This window comes from Magallana gigas, chromosome 7 (genome assembly GCF_963853765.1).
Source record: "Magallana gigas chromosome 7, xbMagGiga1.1, whole genome shotgun sequence".
Lineage (NCBI taxonomy): Eukaryota > Metazoa > Mollusca > Bivalvia > Ostreida > Ostreidae > Magallana > Magallana gigas.
The window spans coordinates 51,653,078-51,668,921 of record NC_088859.1 but is presented as its reverse complement, the minus strand read 5'-3'; the positions used below and the strand labels follow the sequence as shown (position 1 = coordinate 51,668,921).

Genomic DNA, 15,844 nt, shown 5'->3' with positions numbered 1-15,844 from the left:
AAAATCCTTGGTTGTTTTTACAAAAATTTGAGCAATTGGGAAGCGTTTTGAAAGCCTAATAGTTATAATCAGATTGTTTCAGTGTATAATGTTATACGAGCAGATGAATTAAGGACGAATGAACTTTTGTCCACATGCAAAATTAATCAGGAATACAGTGATACTGGAATCATCTGTCGTCTTTCGAGCCCTTTATCAGCTGAGAAACGCGAAACTTCCAGTTAAAATGGGTTCATCGTATATATATGAAACTAATAAATTAATTATTAAAAAACATTTCAGTACATGTATTGGATGGGACATGGAGAGTGTGTAAAATTATTAACGGGGTGCATTGTGGAGTTATCAATTTTAATAGTTCTCGACATAATTTATTTTTATCTAATTTTTGTCAAAATGTATTTAAAATTTTAACTAACATAATGTTCAAGAATTAAATTTTTCCTACATTGGATTCGGAAAAAAGAGCGCCACTGAATGCGGTTTAACTTTTATCGTTCATTTCACAACATCCAGTTTGAAATTCGCGTATATTTCCGACACAGTAAAGTGACAGTTGTCAGTGTCAGTGTGTCGGTGTGTCTGCTGTGTGTGCCACTGTCAGGGCAGAGCAGAGCAGAGCAGATTGTCGTCGCGAGACGAAAAATAATTTAGACAGTAATTTACCTGATTTAGTGTATTTTCTTAGACAATTGTTTTTTAATGCTCACAAGTTTACAGTCAGCAGGTTTGGCATTTTTTTAAGTGCATGTAACATCTTTTAACAAATGAATAGCATAAGACTGATGACAACAATGATAAATGAACTATGTATGACTTTTCGCGCTGTGTTACCATGTGACTTGTTGTTTTTTTATTGCGAAATGACAAGGATTTCTAATTAACTGAATTCTTTAAGAGCTGTAGACAGGCCATGCATATAGTGTGAAGAAAAAAGGTTGCACCGCCCCCGTGTATTTACTGCTCTAAATGTCATCAATTATTCGGCTGTTAATACAGCAGGCACTCTACTGCTGTCATAATTTATCATAATTATGTCTTTGTCTGTGGCTTGAATTTCAATTTTTTCCCTAATATGTTTTACGGTGTGACCGTTGGGGCGAGCGCAGCAGGTGATCAAAAATGAATTATGATAAATCAATAAAAATAAAAGTAGTGACGGAAAGTAAATGAATTTGAATGCAAAATAGAATAAATATACATATTTTTCCAGTAAGTTTTCATTATGCATGTCATAATTCATAAGAATTTTTATTTATATATATACCAATCTGATTAAAATCAGATCTTTGTAATGCTCCGAAATTCTGATAGTCGCTGAACAAAGCGACATCAGAATTAGTCGGAGCGGATCAAAGATCTGATTTTAACAGATTGTTTATATACTGGTCGCACGCCATCGTCGGAATTTTTGATTTTTGTAGAATAAAACATTCTAGTTTTGTCTTCGGAGAGTTACATGATTCCAATTTTTTTTAATTTCTTCTTTCATTGTTCATTAATTAATTCATATGAATGCCGCTGTAATAAAATTAAATATTTTAATAAGTATCTAAAAAATCAGTTCCTTGACATTAATGTTTTTATTTTCCATCTGATAATTTGCTAAGACATACATAGAACAAGTCGTGTTTCTTGATTGAAGCACTACTAAAACTCATCTGGTTTCTTTTTTAATTTCTTTTAATTCAAATTCCCGTCTATTGAAACACTGGAACTTATTTAATCGAGTTCAGGGCAATAAACATCGATAAGTACCAGTCAATCAATGATCAAACATTAATTTTTTAAAAACGAAATGGCTGCCAATATGGCGGCGCCCAGGGCTGGAAGAATTTTTTTTTGGCCTTAGTACCCCTGATTCAACTTTCATTTTTCACTGATTTTCTTATATATACGTGTTACCATTAATCCTCGCCTCGCGAGGCGGGCTTTGCCCGCCTCTCGCTGCGCTCGGTATTATTTGAACAAGGGGTTATTTTGTCGTATATTTTTTATTCAATTTCATATGTGATGTATATGTTATTTATATTTTTTGTCCCATGTCAATATTACATAGTTTGCGTTTCTCAAAGTGTTAACATTATTAATTTCAATATTTATCCTTTATAACAGATTTCATCCTGATTCAATCATAGCCACAAATATGAAAAATGACTGTTAAATTATTATTGTGGTGGAGACTTTAGTGAGTACTGAAGTGATGGACTGTAGTTTCCACCAGAATCAGGTTTTTCATGCAGTGGAGTCAAACAACAGTGAGCTACTGTTGGAGCTGATACAAGCTGGCCACAGTGTGAACAGCGAGGGGAACGACCTGATCCGACCTCTACACGAGGCCTGTTTCAGAGGCCATGGCGAGTGTGTTAGAGTTCTTCTTGACCATGGGGCTGAGGTAAGCAATCACTGACCATGGGGCCGAGGTAAGCAATCACTGACCATAGGGCCGAGGTAAGCAATCACTGACCATGGGGCCGAGGTAAGCAATCACTGACCATGGGGCCGAGGTAAGCAATCACTGATGATGGAGCTGAGGTAAGCAATCACTGACTATGGGGCGGAGGTAAGCAATCACTGACCATAGGGCCAAGGTAAGCAATCACTGACCATGGGGCCGAGGTAAGCAATCACTGACCATAGGGCCGAGGTAAGCAATCACTGACCATGGGGCCGAGGTAAGCAATCACTGACCATGGGGCCGAGGTAAGCAATCACTGATGATGGAGCTGAGGTAAGCAATCACTGACTATGGGCGGAGGTAAGCAATCACTGACCATGGGGCCGAGGTAAGCAATCACTGATGATGGAGCTGAGGTAAGCAATCACTGATGATGGAGCTGAGGTAAGCAATCACTGACCATGGGGCAGAGGTAAGCAATCACTGACTATGGGGCTGAGGTAAGCAATCACTGACTATGGGGCTGAGGTAAGCAATCACTGATGATGGAGCTGAGGTAAGCAATCACTGACCATGGGGCAGAGGTAAGCAATCACTGACTATGGGGCTGAGGTAAGCAATCACTGACTATGGGGCTGAGGTAAGCAATCACTGACTATGGGGCTGAGGTAAGCAATCACTGACTATGGGGCTGAGGTAAGCAATCACTGACCAGTGGCCGAGGTAAGCAATCACTGACCATGCCTCCTCACACTCATGTGGAAGACACAGGTTGCTGATCAGTGCATTTATCTTACAGGTGAATGTCCGGAACATTGACGGAGCCACCCCACTGTGTGATGCTGCTAGTAGTGGTCACGTGGATATAGTCCGGCTCCTGTTAGAACGGGGGGCATATGTGAATCCACCCCTTCTTCTCACTTCACCTTTACATGAAGCAACACTGAGAGGTAGGAAGGACCAAACTATTGTATCAAACCATCAGGAACAGCATTAAAATGAGTCAAGTGTGACTCTGTGAAGTGATATAGTTTATTAGTATTATTAAGGAAAATATAATTTCATGATGATTATAAGAACTTCTGGGTTTTTTTTTTAGACAAATGGGAGACAGTTGAAGTATTAGCTGCAGCAGGAGCCAATTTGAACTCCTCTGATTGTCACTTCGGAACCCCTCTCCATGTAGCTGCCTGCCAGGGGAGTATCAAATGCTCAGAGAGTCTTTTACGAGCAGGTATTGATGGGTTATTGGGTATGCTTTATTGATAGACACATAGGATTATGTGTCATTGGATATTAGTTTTACATGCAAATAAAACATAGCAAGTGTTCATTCTTGATATTGAAATAACTGTGAGGAGTTTTGTGTTGTGTGACACTAGGTGCCTGTGTGAACGCCATCAAGAGCCTGAACACCCCGCTCCATGAGGCCGCTCGGAGACAGGATGTGTCCCTCATACTGCTTCTGCTGGCCTGTGGAGCTGACGTCACAGCACGCAACAACAACGGACTCAGGCCCGACGAACTAGTGCTCAGCTCCACCCACCCTGCAAAACGAGTCCTGATCCAGTGGCAGAGTATGTGTTTCTCCCCCCCCCCCAATCGTGAAGAGGTACTGCACTAGTTGCAGAGTAAAAGTAATTGTGCCTCCCTTTCTCCTCAAAATGCAAAACAAGTCCTGCTACAGTGGTATAGTAGGGAACTTCCCTCCCCCCATTAAAGAGGTCATGATCCAGTGGCAGAGTAACTGTGACCCCTACCACCCTTCCCCCCCCCCCCAAAAAAAATAAAAAATAAATAAATATTCCCCCAAAACAAAAAAAAACAACAAAAAAAAACCAATCAAGTGTCTCACAGTGGCACAGTGAGTGTTAACTGATAAGTTCAGAAAACTTTGTTCAGATCACAGGATACTCAAAATTCAGAGAAGAGGAGATATGTCATTATATAGTGTTACCCGTTGCTAAGTGTGTTGCTAACGCTGAGGGTAATAGAACGGATTATCAACTGCGTCTGCGTCTAAACCAATCAGATTTCAGTATTTAACATGAAAGTATAATAAAACTTCTTGTATTTTAATTTTCTACTTTATTAGAATTTAATTTGTTTCTTGAGAAAAAAAGTAAATGTTTGATAAAAAAAAGATGTCTTTTTTGGGAGATTTTATTGTTTTCCTGTTTTGAATTTTATTTCATTTAAAAAAAAATAGACATTGGAGATTGCAAAAATAAGGATCACAGCTTTCGGATTGATCATTATAGATCTGTGATTTGACAATATTAAAGCCTGATAACACACTCTGTTTACTTTATCTATTCATTGTAGTATCCTATGCTTTGAAAAAAGAGTTCTTAACCTTCTGGTAAAATCGATCTTGCATTGTATATACATATTTTATTCATATGCAAATATGACTCCTTTGAAGAAAACATTAAATATGTCACTCTGAAAAGATTTTTGGTAGATAACACAGTTTATTCAAAATACAGAAACTCACCGCAACTTCTATTTTCATAGGAGTTATCTCTCTTTGAATGCATGTCATTTATGTTCATGTGTACTGTATGTCTAGCATGATTATCCGGCACACTGTTGTTTACTACTATTATACTGTACGAATGAAGACGTGAAGAAAACAAAATCAAAAACATCGAGCTCCGTTAGAGGCGGGCGAGACCCACTGATATCTCAGCTCAATTTTTATTAGGAAATGGCTGATTTTTTAGTTTATATACCTGTATGAATGACCAAGAATTGACCAGAGATGGTGAACAATATGCAATAGTCAGGCCGAATCTCGCCAAACATACGGCAGAACTTTTGATGGATGGTTCGTGAGAACTTGTTCAGTGATCTGTATTGCTATTTATTTCCTAAGCCACAGTGTTCTAATAATTCATGCATATTCTAATTAATTTATGCGCCCATGTTTTCAGTGTGTCTCACCCGAACTAATTCAGAGGGAAAATTACCTACCCTGGAGGAAACATTTTCCAACAGGGAATAAAATGATTTCAGGAATTTAATTCGGAAATATGTTTTTCCAATAGGATATTTGATTTACTTACCAGTTTTGATAGTCTATCATACGAGTATCCAAATTCACATTTCCCGTAGGATATTTATTAATTCTACTTCAATTTTTTTTTATCATCCTACTGGAAAATTTTTATTATTTTCCCACACGAAATTATTTTCTCTAAAGATTTTTTAATTGTGAATAACACCTCACCTGTCAGGTGAGATCAAGAAGAAAGTTCTGATTTCTTGGAAAATGCACTTGAGATGAATGGGAAGAATGTCATCTTGACATTTACATGATTATCCCACACATCGCGTTAATTTAATATTCTAAGATTAACTGCATACATTCATTTTGTCTGTCTCTTTTTTCTGTCTGCCACTTTAACATTGTACATATTGGAATCTCTTATATCAGTATGAGGTCGCGTGTATCTGTTAAATGTCAAGCTTCTACAATCTATGTTTTGTATACCATTTCGTTAAGTATACGTCTTCACTTATTGAATTGTTTACTTATTTTTGTGCAGACCATCCACGAGATTTGAAACACTACTGTCGTCTGGTCTTAAGACGTCAAATTGGCGCCAAAAGACTCCTGTTTATACCGGAACTACCGGTGCCCAAGTCGCTTCAAGAGTACCTGGATTTCCGGTTTTGTTGAATATTTTGTGTGTTTGGGAAATCAGGGACATACATGTATATAAATCTCTGGTGAAAGTTTAATTAATTACTGATTTATTGACGGAAATAAAATTATATTAATAAATCAGTCTTTCCATCACTATAAATGTATAAGTATGGTGAATGCCCGTTTAAAAGCATGCACTGTACAAACGAAATATAATGTCTGCCCGATAGGACATAGTTTTATTAAATATAAAGATGGCCTGTAAATGGCTGTTATGGTAGTAAAGGAAGGATACCGTACTCTAATCTCTCAGCTTTTGATGTTCAATTAACTTTTCTGACAAATTAGCCATGGAACTTGGGAATCAAACCTTGTCAGATCCCCATACTGTGAGCTGTATGACTATCTGGTTAGCGAGAGACCTAACCCACTTTTCAGCTGGAACACCTCGTAAGACCAGAGGAGATGTTGTACCTGGGGAAAAATCCGAGGAAACGTGGATGTTTCTGTATAACAGGTGTCAATTTTTGCATCAGAAAATGGGGGAAATGTTTCTTCCAGAAGTGATAGCTCTAGGCGCTGGAATTGTTCAGAAACTAATCCTGTAGAATTGAGAGTGAGCGATTGAAATATATTACATCGATCCATGACCGATATATATTAAGTTAAACAGAAGAAATGAGCGAAATGTCTGCTCTCAGGTGTCCATGTGTAATTTATACCGTGTAATATTACTTGTCACTTTGAGTTATCCAATACAGAGGGGAGTGATCCTATCGGAGTGCGCTTCTTTGATTTAAAACAGGTGTCTATGCACAGGTGAAAATTGAAACCTTGCCAAATGTAACGTATATGGATGTAAGCAATAGTTTGCATACCGGCGAGTGTCAAGCACTCGAGGCACGTGCGTGGCACGCGCCGCTGATAAATAAATGTAATTTCTCCCTCCCACTAAGGCCTTCTACTAAGTTTCCGTTGTAAATAAAAGTAAGAAGATTTAGACGCGTTAGATTTTCTATTTTCCATTGATAGAAGATTAACCTAACTGGTTTGAGTTTGGTACGGAGGACGGTTTTGAAAAGAGAGTTAAGACCCAAACAGCGGGCCTCTATAGGACGAGGGTGCGGGAATTCTTATCTCCGGAGACATCTTACATTACTCGGCCCCGGGTTTTTATCCGCGGTATACAAAAGAGGCTTATAGATATGCAGGTGATATCAAACCCTTTGGAGAGAGAGAGAGAGAGAGAGAGAGAGAAGAGAGAGAGAGAGAGAGAGAGATTTCTTCATCATATATTATTAATAGGAGATGTACAAGAATAAAATCCATCTAGAATGTGATATAAAACTTTGATGAGGTTCTTTGCCTGCTCGGTATAACAGGTGACGAGTGAGCGCGCGCCTGTCCCAGGCTACCGAGTTCCATCTGTGATCGGCCCATCTGGGCGTCTAATCGCTGTTTGCTCTCGCATCGTTATTATATATTTTTCAGGTACATGTATTTTCCGATTGGCTTTTGTCGGAAAATGGAAAACTTGGCTTTCGTGTTCCAAAATTTTCGATCATCTTTAAGGACAAACTAAACTGACAAGTTAATTTACCGGAATGAAGGCCCTAATAAGTTAATTTTCAAAACTGACAAAAAATGAAGAAGAAAAAAAGATTAAACGGCGGGCGATATTGTGGTTTTTGCCATCAGACAATGACTGCGCTAAATCTGCCGCAGTCAGTAGATTTACAAGATATTTTAATACCATATTATGTTTGTGTTGGGGGACAGATATTTATTTTTTTTCTATTCAAATAATAAGTCACGTGGGTCTCTGTCTGAGGGGTAAAAATCTTATTTATGAAAGGGCCTTCGTGAATTATCGTACTTAGTGTTGACTTTCAGCAGAAATGATACGTTGACTGGCCAATTTTGCTCCAATAAAACTCGTGCATTGAGACGCATACCTGACGCGTTCTCAGAAGAAACGACAGTATTGCATAATCCCCATGGTTCCTTTTTCACCTGATCTCATATCGGAGTCTATCCGTAAATCGACCCTCTTGGTCGCTCTGAGGGCCGTTTTAACATAGAACTCCCGCCGGTACCTCCATAGACGAGCAAACAGTCGTTTTTAACGACACTTGCGTTCAAATTAGCATTTAAAAAAAATATTGGGGATAAGGAACTAAATTGAAAAGCGTCTCCCTTCGAAAATAATTTATTATTAGCACAATTGTGGTGAAATTGATAAAAGAGGTCGTAAAAAGCATTCTTTTTTTAACGGGTGTTGAATGATGCCGTTACTTTCACTGGTAGTTGTATGCACACACTCACACTGACACAAATCTGTCGGTATGCAGACACTTGAATGATTGTAAATTATTTCTTCTGAACACATTTGTGCATTAATTAATCAACCAGCTCGGAAGTACCCAGCTGCAGACACCGTGCATTTAATAAATATATAACACCGTTTCCGGGAACGCTAGGGACACAGATTTCAAGGAAAAGAGCAGCCGAGGCCCCGGCGTGAGATACCCCGCGATTGATTGTCAGGTGAACACGAGGGTATCGTGAGTGGGCGTGTCCAAGGTATGCTCCGTATCACCGGAACTCGTCCGTGACCTGCTCAAATGTAGATGATATCCCGTTCCTCAAGCTGATTGGTCGATTAAATACTTTAATCCAATCTTTTAACTGACGTATAAATAGGGAGATATAACTATAATGAACTGCATTCTATATGTACCAGCTGTCCTTTTTTTTCAGATCTCTCGGTAGTATCCACACCGACAAAATGCCTAAAAGGGGTATATTTGTTTGAAAGTTGGCTGTGTGATGTTCACAAGAAATTTCAACAAAATTGTTGCAGCGATAAATTATTCGGGACAATCGGAGAAATAGCGAAGTGAAAGGAAAAGTGAGAAAATGATGCAGGAACTGGTGAAAATGGATTCTTATGTGGTGCCCTCCCCGGGCATCCGGACAATGGATACCGCGGACTCCGCCCAGACACCCTCGGTGCCGTACACACTCATGTTTTCTGTGCGGGACTATAATAACCTATCTGCCGACGACATAGATGCTGGCAGTTACAACACGCCTTCTTCTTACGTCCCTAGTGACAGCGACACACCAATGTCCACCCCGGACACCCCCCTAACTCCACATCTCCGACGGCAGCGCCCCAACCACTTCCTGTTTCCTGGAGACTCTGGATTTAACCCTAACATTTATCCTATAAGTGACGAAAAAATATCTCTCAGAAATAACTGTTCGAGTAAAGCTAAAAAACGAACTTCAACTGCACCAAGCAAAGACATTCTAAAGCGCAGACGACTCGCGGCCAACGCGCGGGAAAGGCGCCGGATGGAGAGTCTGAACGTGGCCTTCGATCGTCTGCGAGCCGTGATTCCATCCGCAGGAGAGGACCAGAAACTTTCAAAGTACGAGACTTTGCAAATGGCGCAGAGTTATATTGGAGCTTTGCAAGAACTGCTTGACAAAGAATGAAGCGTGTTATATTCTATAGAATTCTTATTAATGTGTTCTGGCAGACTCAAAACGCTGTTGAAGGCCGCAGTCGTGTGTTCTTGAATGTACATCACCGTATAAGTGATAAGCGAGGAACGCTAAAGAGGAAGGAAGACGTTTTATATTTAAAACCAGGGGGGTTTAAAGCCCGAGCATTCTAGCAAATCTACTATACCTGCACGTCCAGAGAAGAGGAGATCTATTTCTCCTGGTATACATGTACACTCATTGTATGTGACGCGATCTCGCCATGCAATCGTCACTAATTTAACGGAAATAACACAATCCGGAACTGCTGTTTTTGACGAGTACTTATTGTTTGTATACATATTTTTTACGCATGTCCAGATTCTCTGTTTCTTACCGTGCTTTTTATGCAAATCGTACATTATGCCTTTATGCGATGTGTACTAATGTTATTGTTATAAGTCAACTACTAGTAGTGCCTTACTTTATACATTCCACTTTCGTGCAGCTTTTTTGTGGTATGTTGAGCAATGTATTATGAATATATTTTTGTACATTTCATCAAATTTTATATTTTTTACAAATTAAAAAATATATACACTAATGCTATTTACGTTTTGGATTGAATTTCTGAGACGCGTCGATACACTACGTACATGTAAGCTTACATGATCTTTACTGGAAACAGTTCTAGTAGGCTCTGTCGAGATGGTGGTGTTGGGAGCAGGAGACGCTGGCTCTGGTGTCACAGTACGCATGCTCTAATCCTGCAAGGACACCCAGTCACACACAGCATTCTTCAGAATATTCATTTAGAATAGTGCAGTAAATATTGAGTCAATCAACTGATGGAAAGACATTGATAAAGGGACCATGAGATACATGTAACTGGGATAGAGGTCTCGGGGGCGAGCGTGTACGACGCCTTGCCGTTCTGCCGACAAAAGGTCCGGATACTGTAGACACCGGGGTAACTCTATCTAACACTTTCATAGAATCCGCAGTCTGCTAATTATCTTCCAAAGAAAAATTGTGTCAAAGGTCAACGCGGAAATATTATATAATATTCTAACACTGTTTCGGAGCATGCGCGATTGCACATTTCTGAAAGAATTGTCCCAGTTACGAGTGCAAAGGAAACGAATTTTCCGAGGTAGTCTCCAGGTTCCAGATTGTTTCTAACCACACACATGTACAGTATTTACAACTCGTTTCAGACCTAATGGTGATAAAAGGGTTGTGTTGTGGTAGAGAGAAGCCGGTGTGTGTTAGTCTGTCTGCCTGTGGTCATGTTGTCCTCCCACTCACTCTATCAGTCATTTTAGGGTAAAAGTTTGGCTAATTTTTTATCTAAGAATTATGCGAATAATTAAATATTTCCCCGAAAAGCAGTAGCCGTTCTGAGAAACAGGAGCAATCGGATTTTACTAAAAATGCATATGTTAATGGGTTTATTTTAAACTGCTACATGATATTTTCCAGTTATGCAAATTAAAATACACTGTAGACCAATTGTATGATGCCACTTTTTTTCAAAGGATATTTTAAAAAAAAGTGAAAAGATAGTTTTTGATTATGTTTTGCTACTTTGACAATGAAATGAACCTTACAGACAATATGTTTGTTTAAGTTTCGTAGAATTCTCTGTATAGAATTACACGTTTTAAAGCCTTTTTTTGGTATTCCATTGAATTCTCCGATAAAGTTTTGATACCATTCAACGGTTACGTTTCACCATTCAACGAAGCGAAACAATAATAATAATAACAAACGCAACAGATTAAAATCTGAAATCAAGAGCTTAGTTTTAAATGCGGAAGACATTTAACTCACATTGACAATTTTAATAGAAACCATAAAATACTAGACGGGTTCGGTACGATTTAGAATAGAATAGATTAAAATCTTTTCCAAATTAGGGCTTGATGAGGCAAGACTTATAACAGAAATTATTACATATAAAACATAGAGAACAGTACAATTCAATGTTATTAACTCATTGTTTATTTTGTATGATAATTTAATAATAGGATGACTAGAAAAGAAGTCAGTTTTTCATTCATTCTTTATTTCTATCAGCTTTGCAGCTTATCAGAGTATACGATTACAACTAATGAACACAGTAAAGCACAGACGTGGGTGTTTTACACATGTATACATAGATAGGAAATTCGACAAGAGTAAAGGGGAAACAGCAAAAGTTAATTACAGATATTGGTTAATAATTTTAACTTAAAGTAGTCCGAGTATCGCACTACGTCATTATACAGATTTTACAATATTGGTTCCACTTTTACATAGCGTTTTAAATACCCGATATTGATTTTTCTCTACATCACTGTTGTAAACAATGGCAATAATAAACAATTAGAACGGTAATATATATATGCTATGACATATAGAAATTATTAATGTTGAGAAACTCGATTTTGTTTAAGTAAAATGAAAAACAAAATTCTGATTAATTAACCAGGATCTCAGGTATGCTTAATAAATCTTCATTGTATTTACAGAAGCTAGCTGTTTCGAACGTAATCAATCGTCCATTAATTAATGTTTAAATGATATCCGACACTTTTGGGAGATCTAAGCGACAAACTAGCAAAATGTATTTTTCGTCAGGGTTTTCTTGATTTATAGCTTTTAGTGTGAAAAGTAATCCCTCAACATATGATTTTTTTTTACCAAATCTTTTTTTCTAAGATGTCATTAAATAAGAATAAACACCATGAATTTAAGTTTGAGTCCATATAATAGTAAAAAAAAAATGACCGAATTACCCGATACGCGCCTCGCATTTTTTGTATATTCTTAATTAATACATGTATCAAGTCCATAAAGCGCACTCACTTACAACAATTTGCGCAGAATTATTTATGAGATATGGTTTAAATAAATGTTTATATTCTATTTTGTATGTCCAGTTCTAATTTCCCCAAAATGGGTAATTATTTTTAAGAAAAACGGACGTCTGACAAATTTCATCATTGTCAATAATTTTCGCAAGGGGGTACACCCGTCTGAGTAGCTGCAATAATGTAGCCCTCTACATTATTGCAGCTACCGTCTGAGAAGTGATAACAAACAAACTAGCATGTAAACATACATACATGTATTTTCTTATGCATGTGTATTGCTAGAACGTATAACTATAATTTAAAGCTAAATTTTTAATGATTGAGCCCATTTAGTGCCGAGTATAGGACTACCTTGAGTAAATATATATGTAGAGGTTACACATATCTTTAAAATTCTCATTATTAAGCAATTGCAGCAGTTTAAGCATCGTAGGTTTCTCATAAGAATAATTTTCGATATATTTATTTGCGAAATTCAATATATTCTGGACACACTTAGATAAAAAAGAATTCAACTTTTAAAATAGTTTTTACATGAAATCAGTTATTTTGTGTTCTGTATGTATTAGTGTACCTTCCAGTTTCGATGACTAGACGACGGGAAGTCAATCTAAATTTCGATGTACAGTGTTGGAAATTTACAGGAACAGGTTTTCTTAGGTATCATTGAAGGTAAAACCTATCAACAACATGTAAATATCTATAAAGCTGACATTTCTGCGAATCTTTTATTTATCAAAAATATCTTTATGATTCAGGTCCGAGATTCGTTGATCTATGACTTTTGGACTTACGGAATCAATTTGTTGTTTATACCAAACTTCATTGATCCTAATTTCATCGTAAATTTTCTTTATTACACAACTCAAAGAATTACCTCGCTCAGTTTGTATGTCTATAACATGGTGACTGGATACAAATAAAAAAAAATTAAAACAATGCTTCCGTTCCCGTTGGTCTTTCCTGATAAGTGATATCGTTCTTTCTGATAGAATCTGTTTTTTGTTGTTGAAATGCATACTATAGAGAGGACAATCTCCTACTACTGCAAGTAATCACTATCCTCTACAAGTTATCACTATCCCCTACAAGTAATCAATATCCCCTACAAGTAATCACTATCTCCTACAAGTAATCACTATCCCACACAAGTAAACACTATCCCCTACAAGTAATCTCTATCCCCTGGATACCTTCCCTGCATGTTTAGCCTTTTCAACAACAGGTGAGAATATTAATGCATGTAAAAGAACGGAGCGCCAGAGATTGAATACCATATTAAGAGACTTGGTTATGACCGCTGGGTGCTGTTAGAATTCCAATGCAGATACATCTACCTTTCAACTTTTCTCCTAAATCTCTAAAATTAAAATTCAGTGCCTATTTTACATTTTCATTAATTTTGCGATTTGAAAGTAACATCAGAATGAATTTTAGAATCGAATTTCGACCGAATATAAAATTCAAACTACAGCTAATCATGTTTTGAGGATGTGGATTTGAATTGGGATGGAATTCGATGTAGTTTAACCCCCGGAAAATGAACGAGTGTTGTAAAACTAAATAAATAATGCATATTTTATATCTGCCTATCTCCCGGAGTTAAGTAGATCGATTCAACTCGGATAACTTTCAAAATGGTCTCCTGAATAATTAAGGAATCTGTTTAAAATTCTGAGACTGCAAATAACACACAAAGTGGGGAACTATTTTTGTAAACCACACAAAAGGAGCTTCCATTGGATTGGTGGATTTCGTCCAGGTAAATTATTAATGTGAGGCTTTGAAACTCTACTGTACGCTTGTTAAACGTTTATTGATTTTGACAGGCATTATGTTTTATCATTAGATGTTTGACACTCCACAAAATGAAGTTTAGGTCAGAGATCAGATTATTTGTGTTAATACTCTCCACAACTCGACGAACTTTTTTTTTGTCAAGAAACGTCAGGCAGAAAATGGCTTCAATAATTCATAATAGTTTCATATTATAATGTTCTTTGTAAGCTCGTAGTGTATAAATATTAATTACAAAATGGACGCGACCAGATAACGATTGTTATTTTAATCAGTAAAGGACGGATCTCTAGCTAACTTGTCATTAAACTGATCAATGTGGCACATTAAAGTGGGTCCCTACTCGAGTGACGTCATCATTAATTAGGTACGGGGGTCCGAGAGATAGCCATCTGATAAAGTATTCCTCGCTGACGTCAAAATGGCGGCGGTTTGTGTACATTTTAAAACCACTCAATAAAAACTACTCTCCTGATTTTGATATTGTTCATCTTGGTACCCATATATTTAGTTAGACTAATAACCCTTCATTTTAACATTAACTTCTTGTATACGGTTTGGAATTGCGGCATACACAACTGACGAACATAATTTACCGATAGCTAAAGGTTTTGCTGGAAACGTTTAACGTGCCTGAGTGAAAGTTTATTAAACAGAATGGAAATAGGAAATGCATGTTCTGAATGTTATAGAGAGAAACAAAAACCCGGGTTAAACGCCAATTCTGAATCCAGTCAAGTAAAGGAGATATAGATATTACATTCTTAATTGAAAAAATAAGCAAGTTAACCATTAATTTGTACAGATATTTCAAGATATATCCAAGTTTCTGATAACTTTGATTTTTTTAAATTCGAAATTCTTTCCGGAAAAAAGTTTTTCTACGTTACCCTATCTCAAAAAATTGTTTTAACGAGGGTCTGATTCGGTTGAAGAATGTATTGATAACCTGCAATTCAAAATTGATTTGGCTAAATACGTGTGGTGAAAAGGGGGTGGGGGTTACCTGTATACACATTGTAGAGGTTCTGGTCAGAAATATAACCAGTTTAACAAGTGTTTGTCGGGGCTGTTTATCATTTTTATGATTCTAAAAAACAAAAAGAAAAAAAAAGTTAATTCAACCTTAACATGGCTGAATAGGACCCACCTTACAAATAACATATTCATATATATTGATATGTCATTCATACACCAGAATATTCTCTCTTTTTACAATGTAAGTTTTAAAATAACTCCAAAAAACCTTGTTTTAAAAAAGTCGATATTTATACAACAAGCACGACTGTCAGTTGTTGCATGATGATATCATAATGCAATAGTTGGCGCCTGGCGACCGATGGTTTTATTTACCGTGAGACAAGAATACCCGGGGTACAGTGTAAAATCGCTGTATCGTATACACTTGTCTTGTCTTATAAACAAAGCGAGCGTGTGTATATGTTACCGTCAAACCCTCCCTGTCTCTCTGTCGATGCGCGGACCGCCGTGTACGGTTTCTAACAAGGCACTGTCCTATTGTCTTAGCCCCCTGACAGACCCCATACGATCTGGCGCACGAGTGATGGACGCAGCTTGCATGTAGAGTGCATCATCAGTTTGAGGAAACCGGATTCTGGAGACTGACAAGTGTAGGATGATGGTGAT

The 15,844-nt window shown here is 37.4% G+C and overlaps 2 protein-coding genes across 4 annotated transcripts; both read left to right on the top strand.

Moving 5' to 3' along the window:
• The first annotated feature begins 499 nt into the window (after window positions 1-499).
• LOC105346106 (ankyrin repeat and SOCS box protein 13) lies at window positions 500-8,953 on the top strand. 3 transcript variants are annotated; one of them, XM_066065180.1, is made up of 6 exons: window positions 500-657; window positions 2,116-2,395; window positions 3,198-3,348; window positions 3,498-3,632; window positions 3,781-3,975; window positions 8,811-8,953. In XM_066065180.1, the coding sequence occupies exons 2-6, from the start codon at window positions 2,204-2,206 to the stop codon at window positions 8,951-8,953; spliced, it is 816 nt and encodes a 271-aa protein (XP_065921252.1). In that variant the 5' UTR covers window positions 500-657; window positions 2,116-2,203. The 3 variants fall into 3 exon arrangements, with proteins under 3 accessions (XP_065921252.1, XP_034314963.2, XP_034314962.1); XM_034459072.2 differs by having other exon boundaries at window positions 512-727; XM_034459071.2 differs by lacking the exon at window positions 8,811-8,953 and adding an exon at window positions 5,950-6,188 and having other exon boundaries at window positions 515-727.
• Window positions 8,954-8,969: 16 nt separating this feature from the next.
• On the top strand, window positions 8,970-10,151 carry LOC105346104 (protein lin-32). Its single transcript, XM_011454572.4, has one exon. It carries the CDS (start codon window positions 8,970-8,972, stop codon window positions 9,552-9,554), a length of 585 nt encoding a protein of 194 aa, XP_011452874.1. The 3' UTR covers window positions 9,555-10,151.
• The last annotated feature ends 5,693 nt before the right edge of the window (window positions 10,152-15,844 follow it).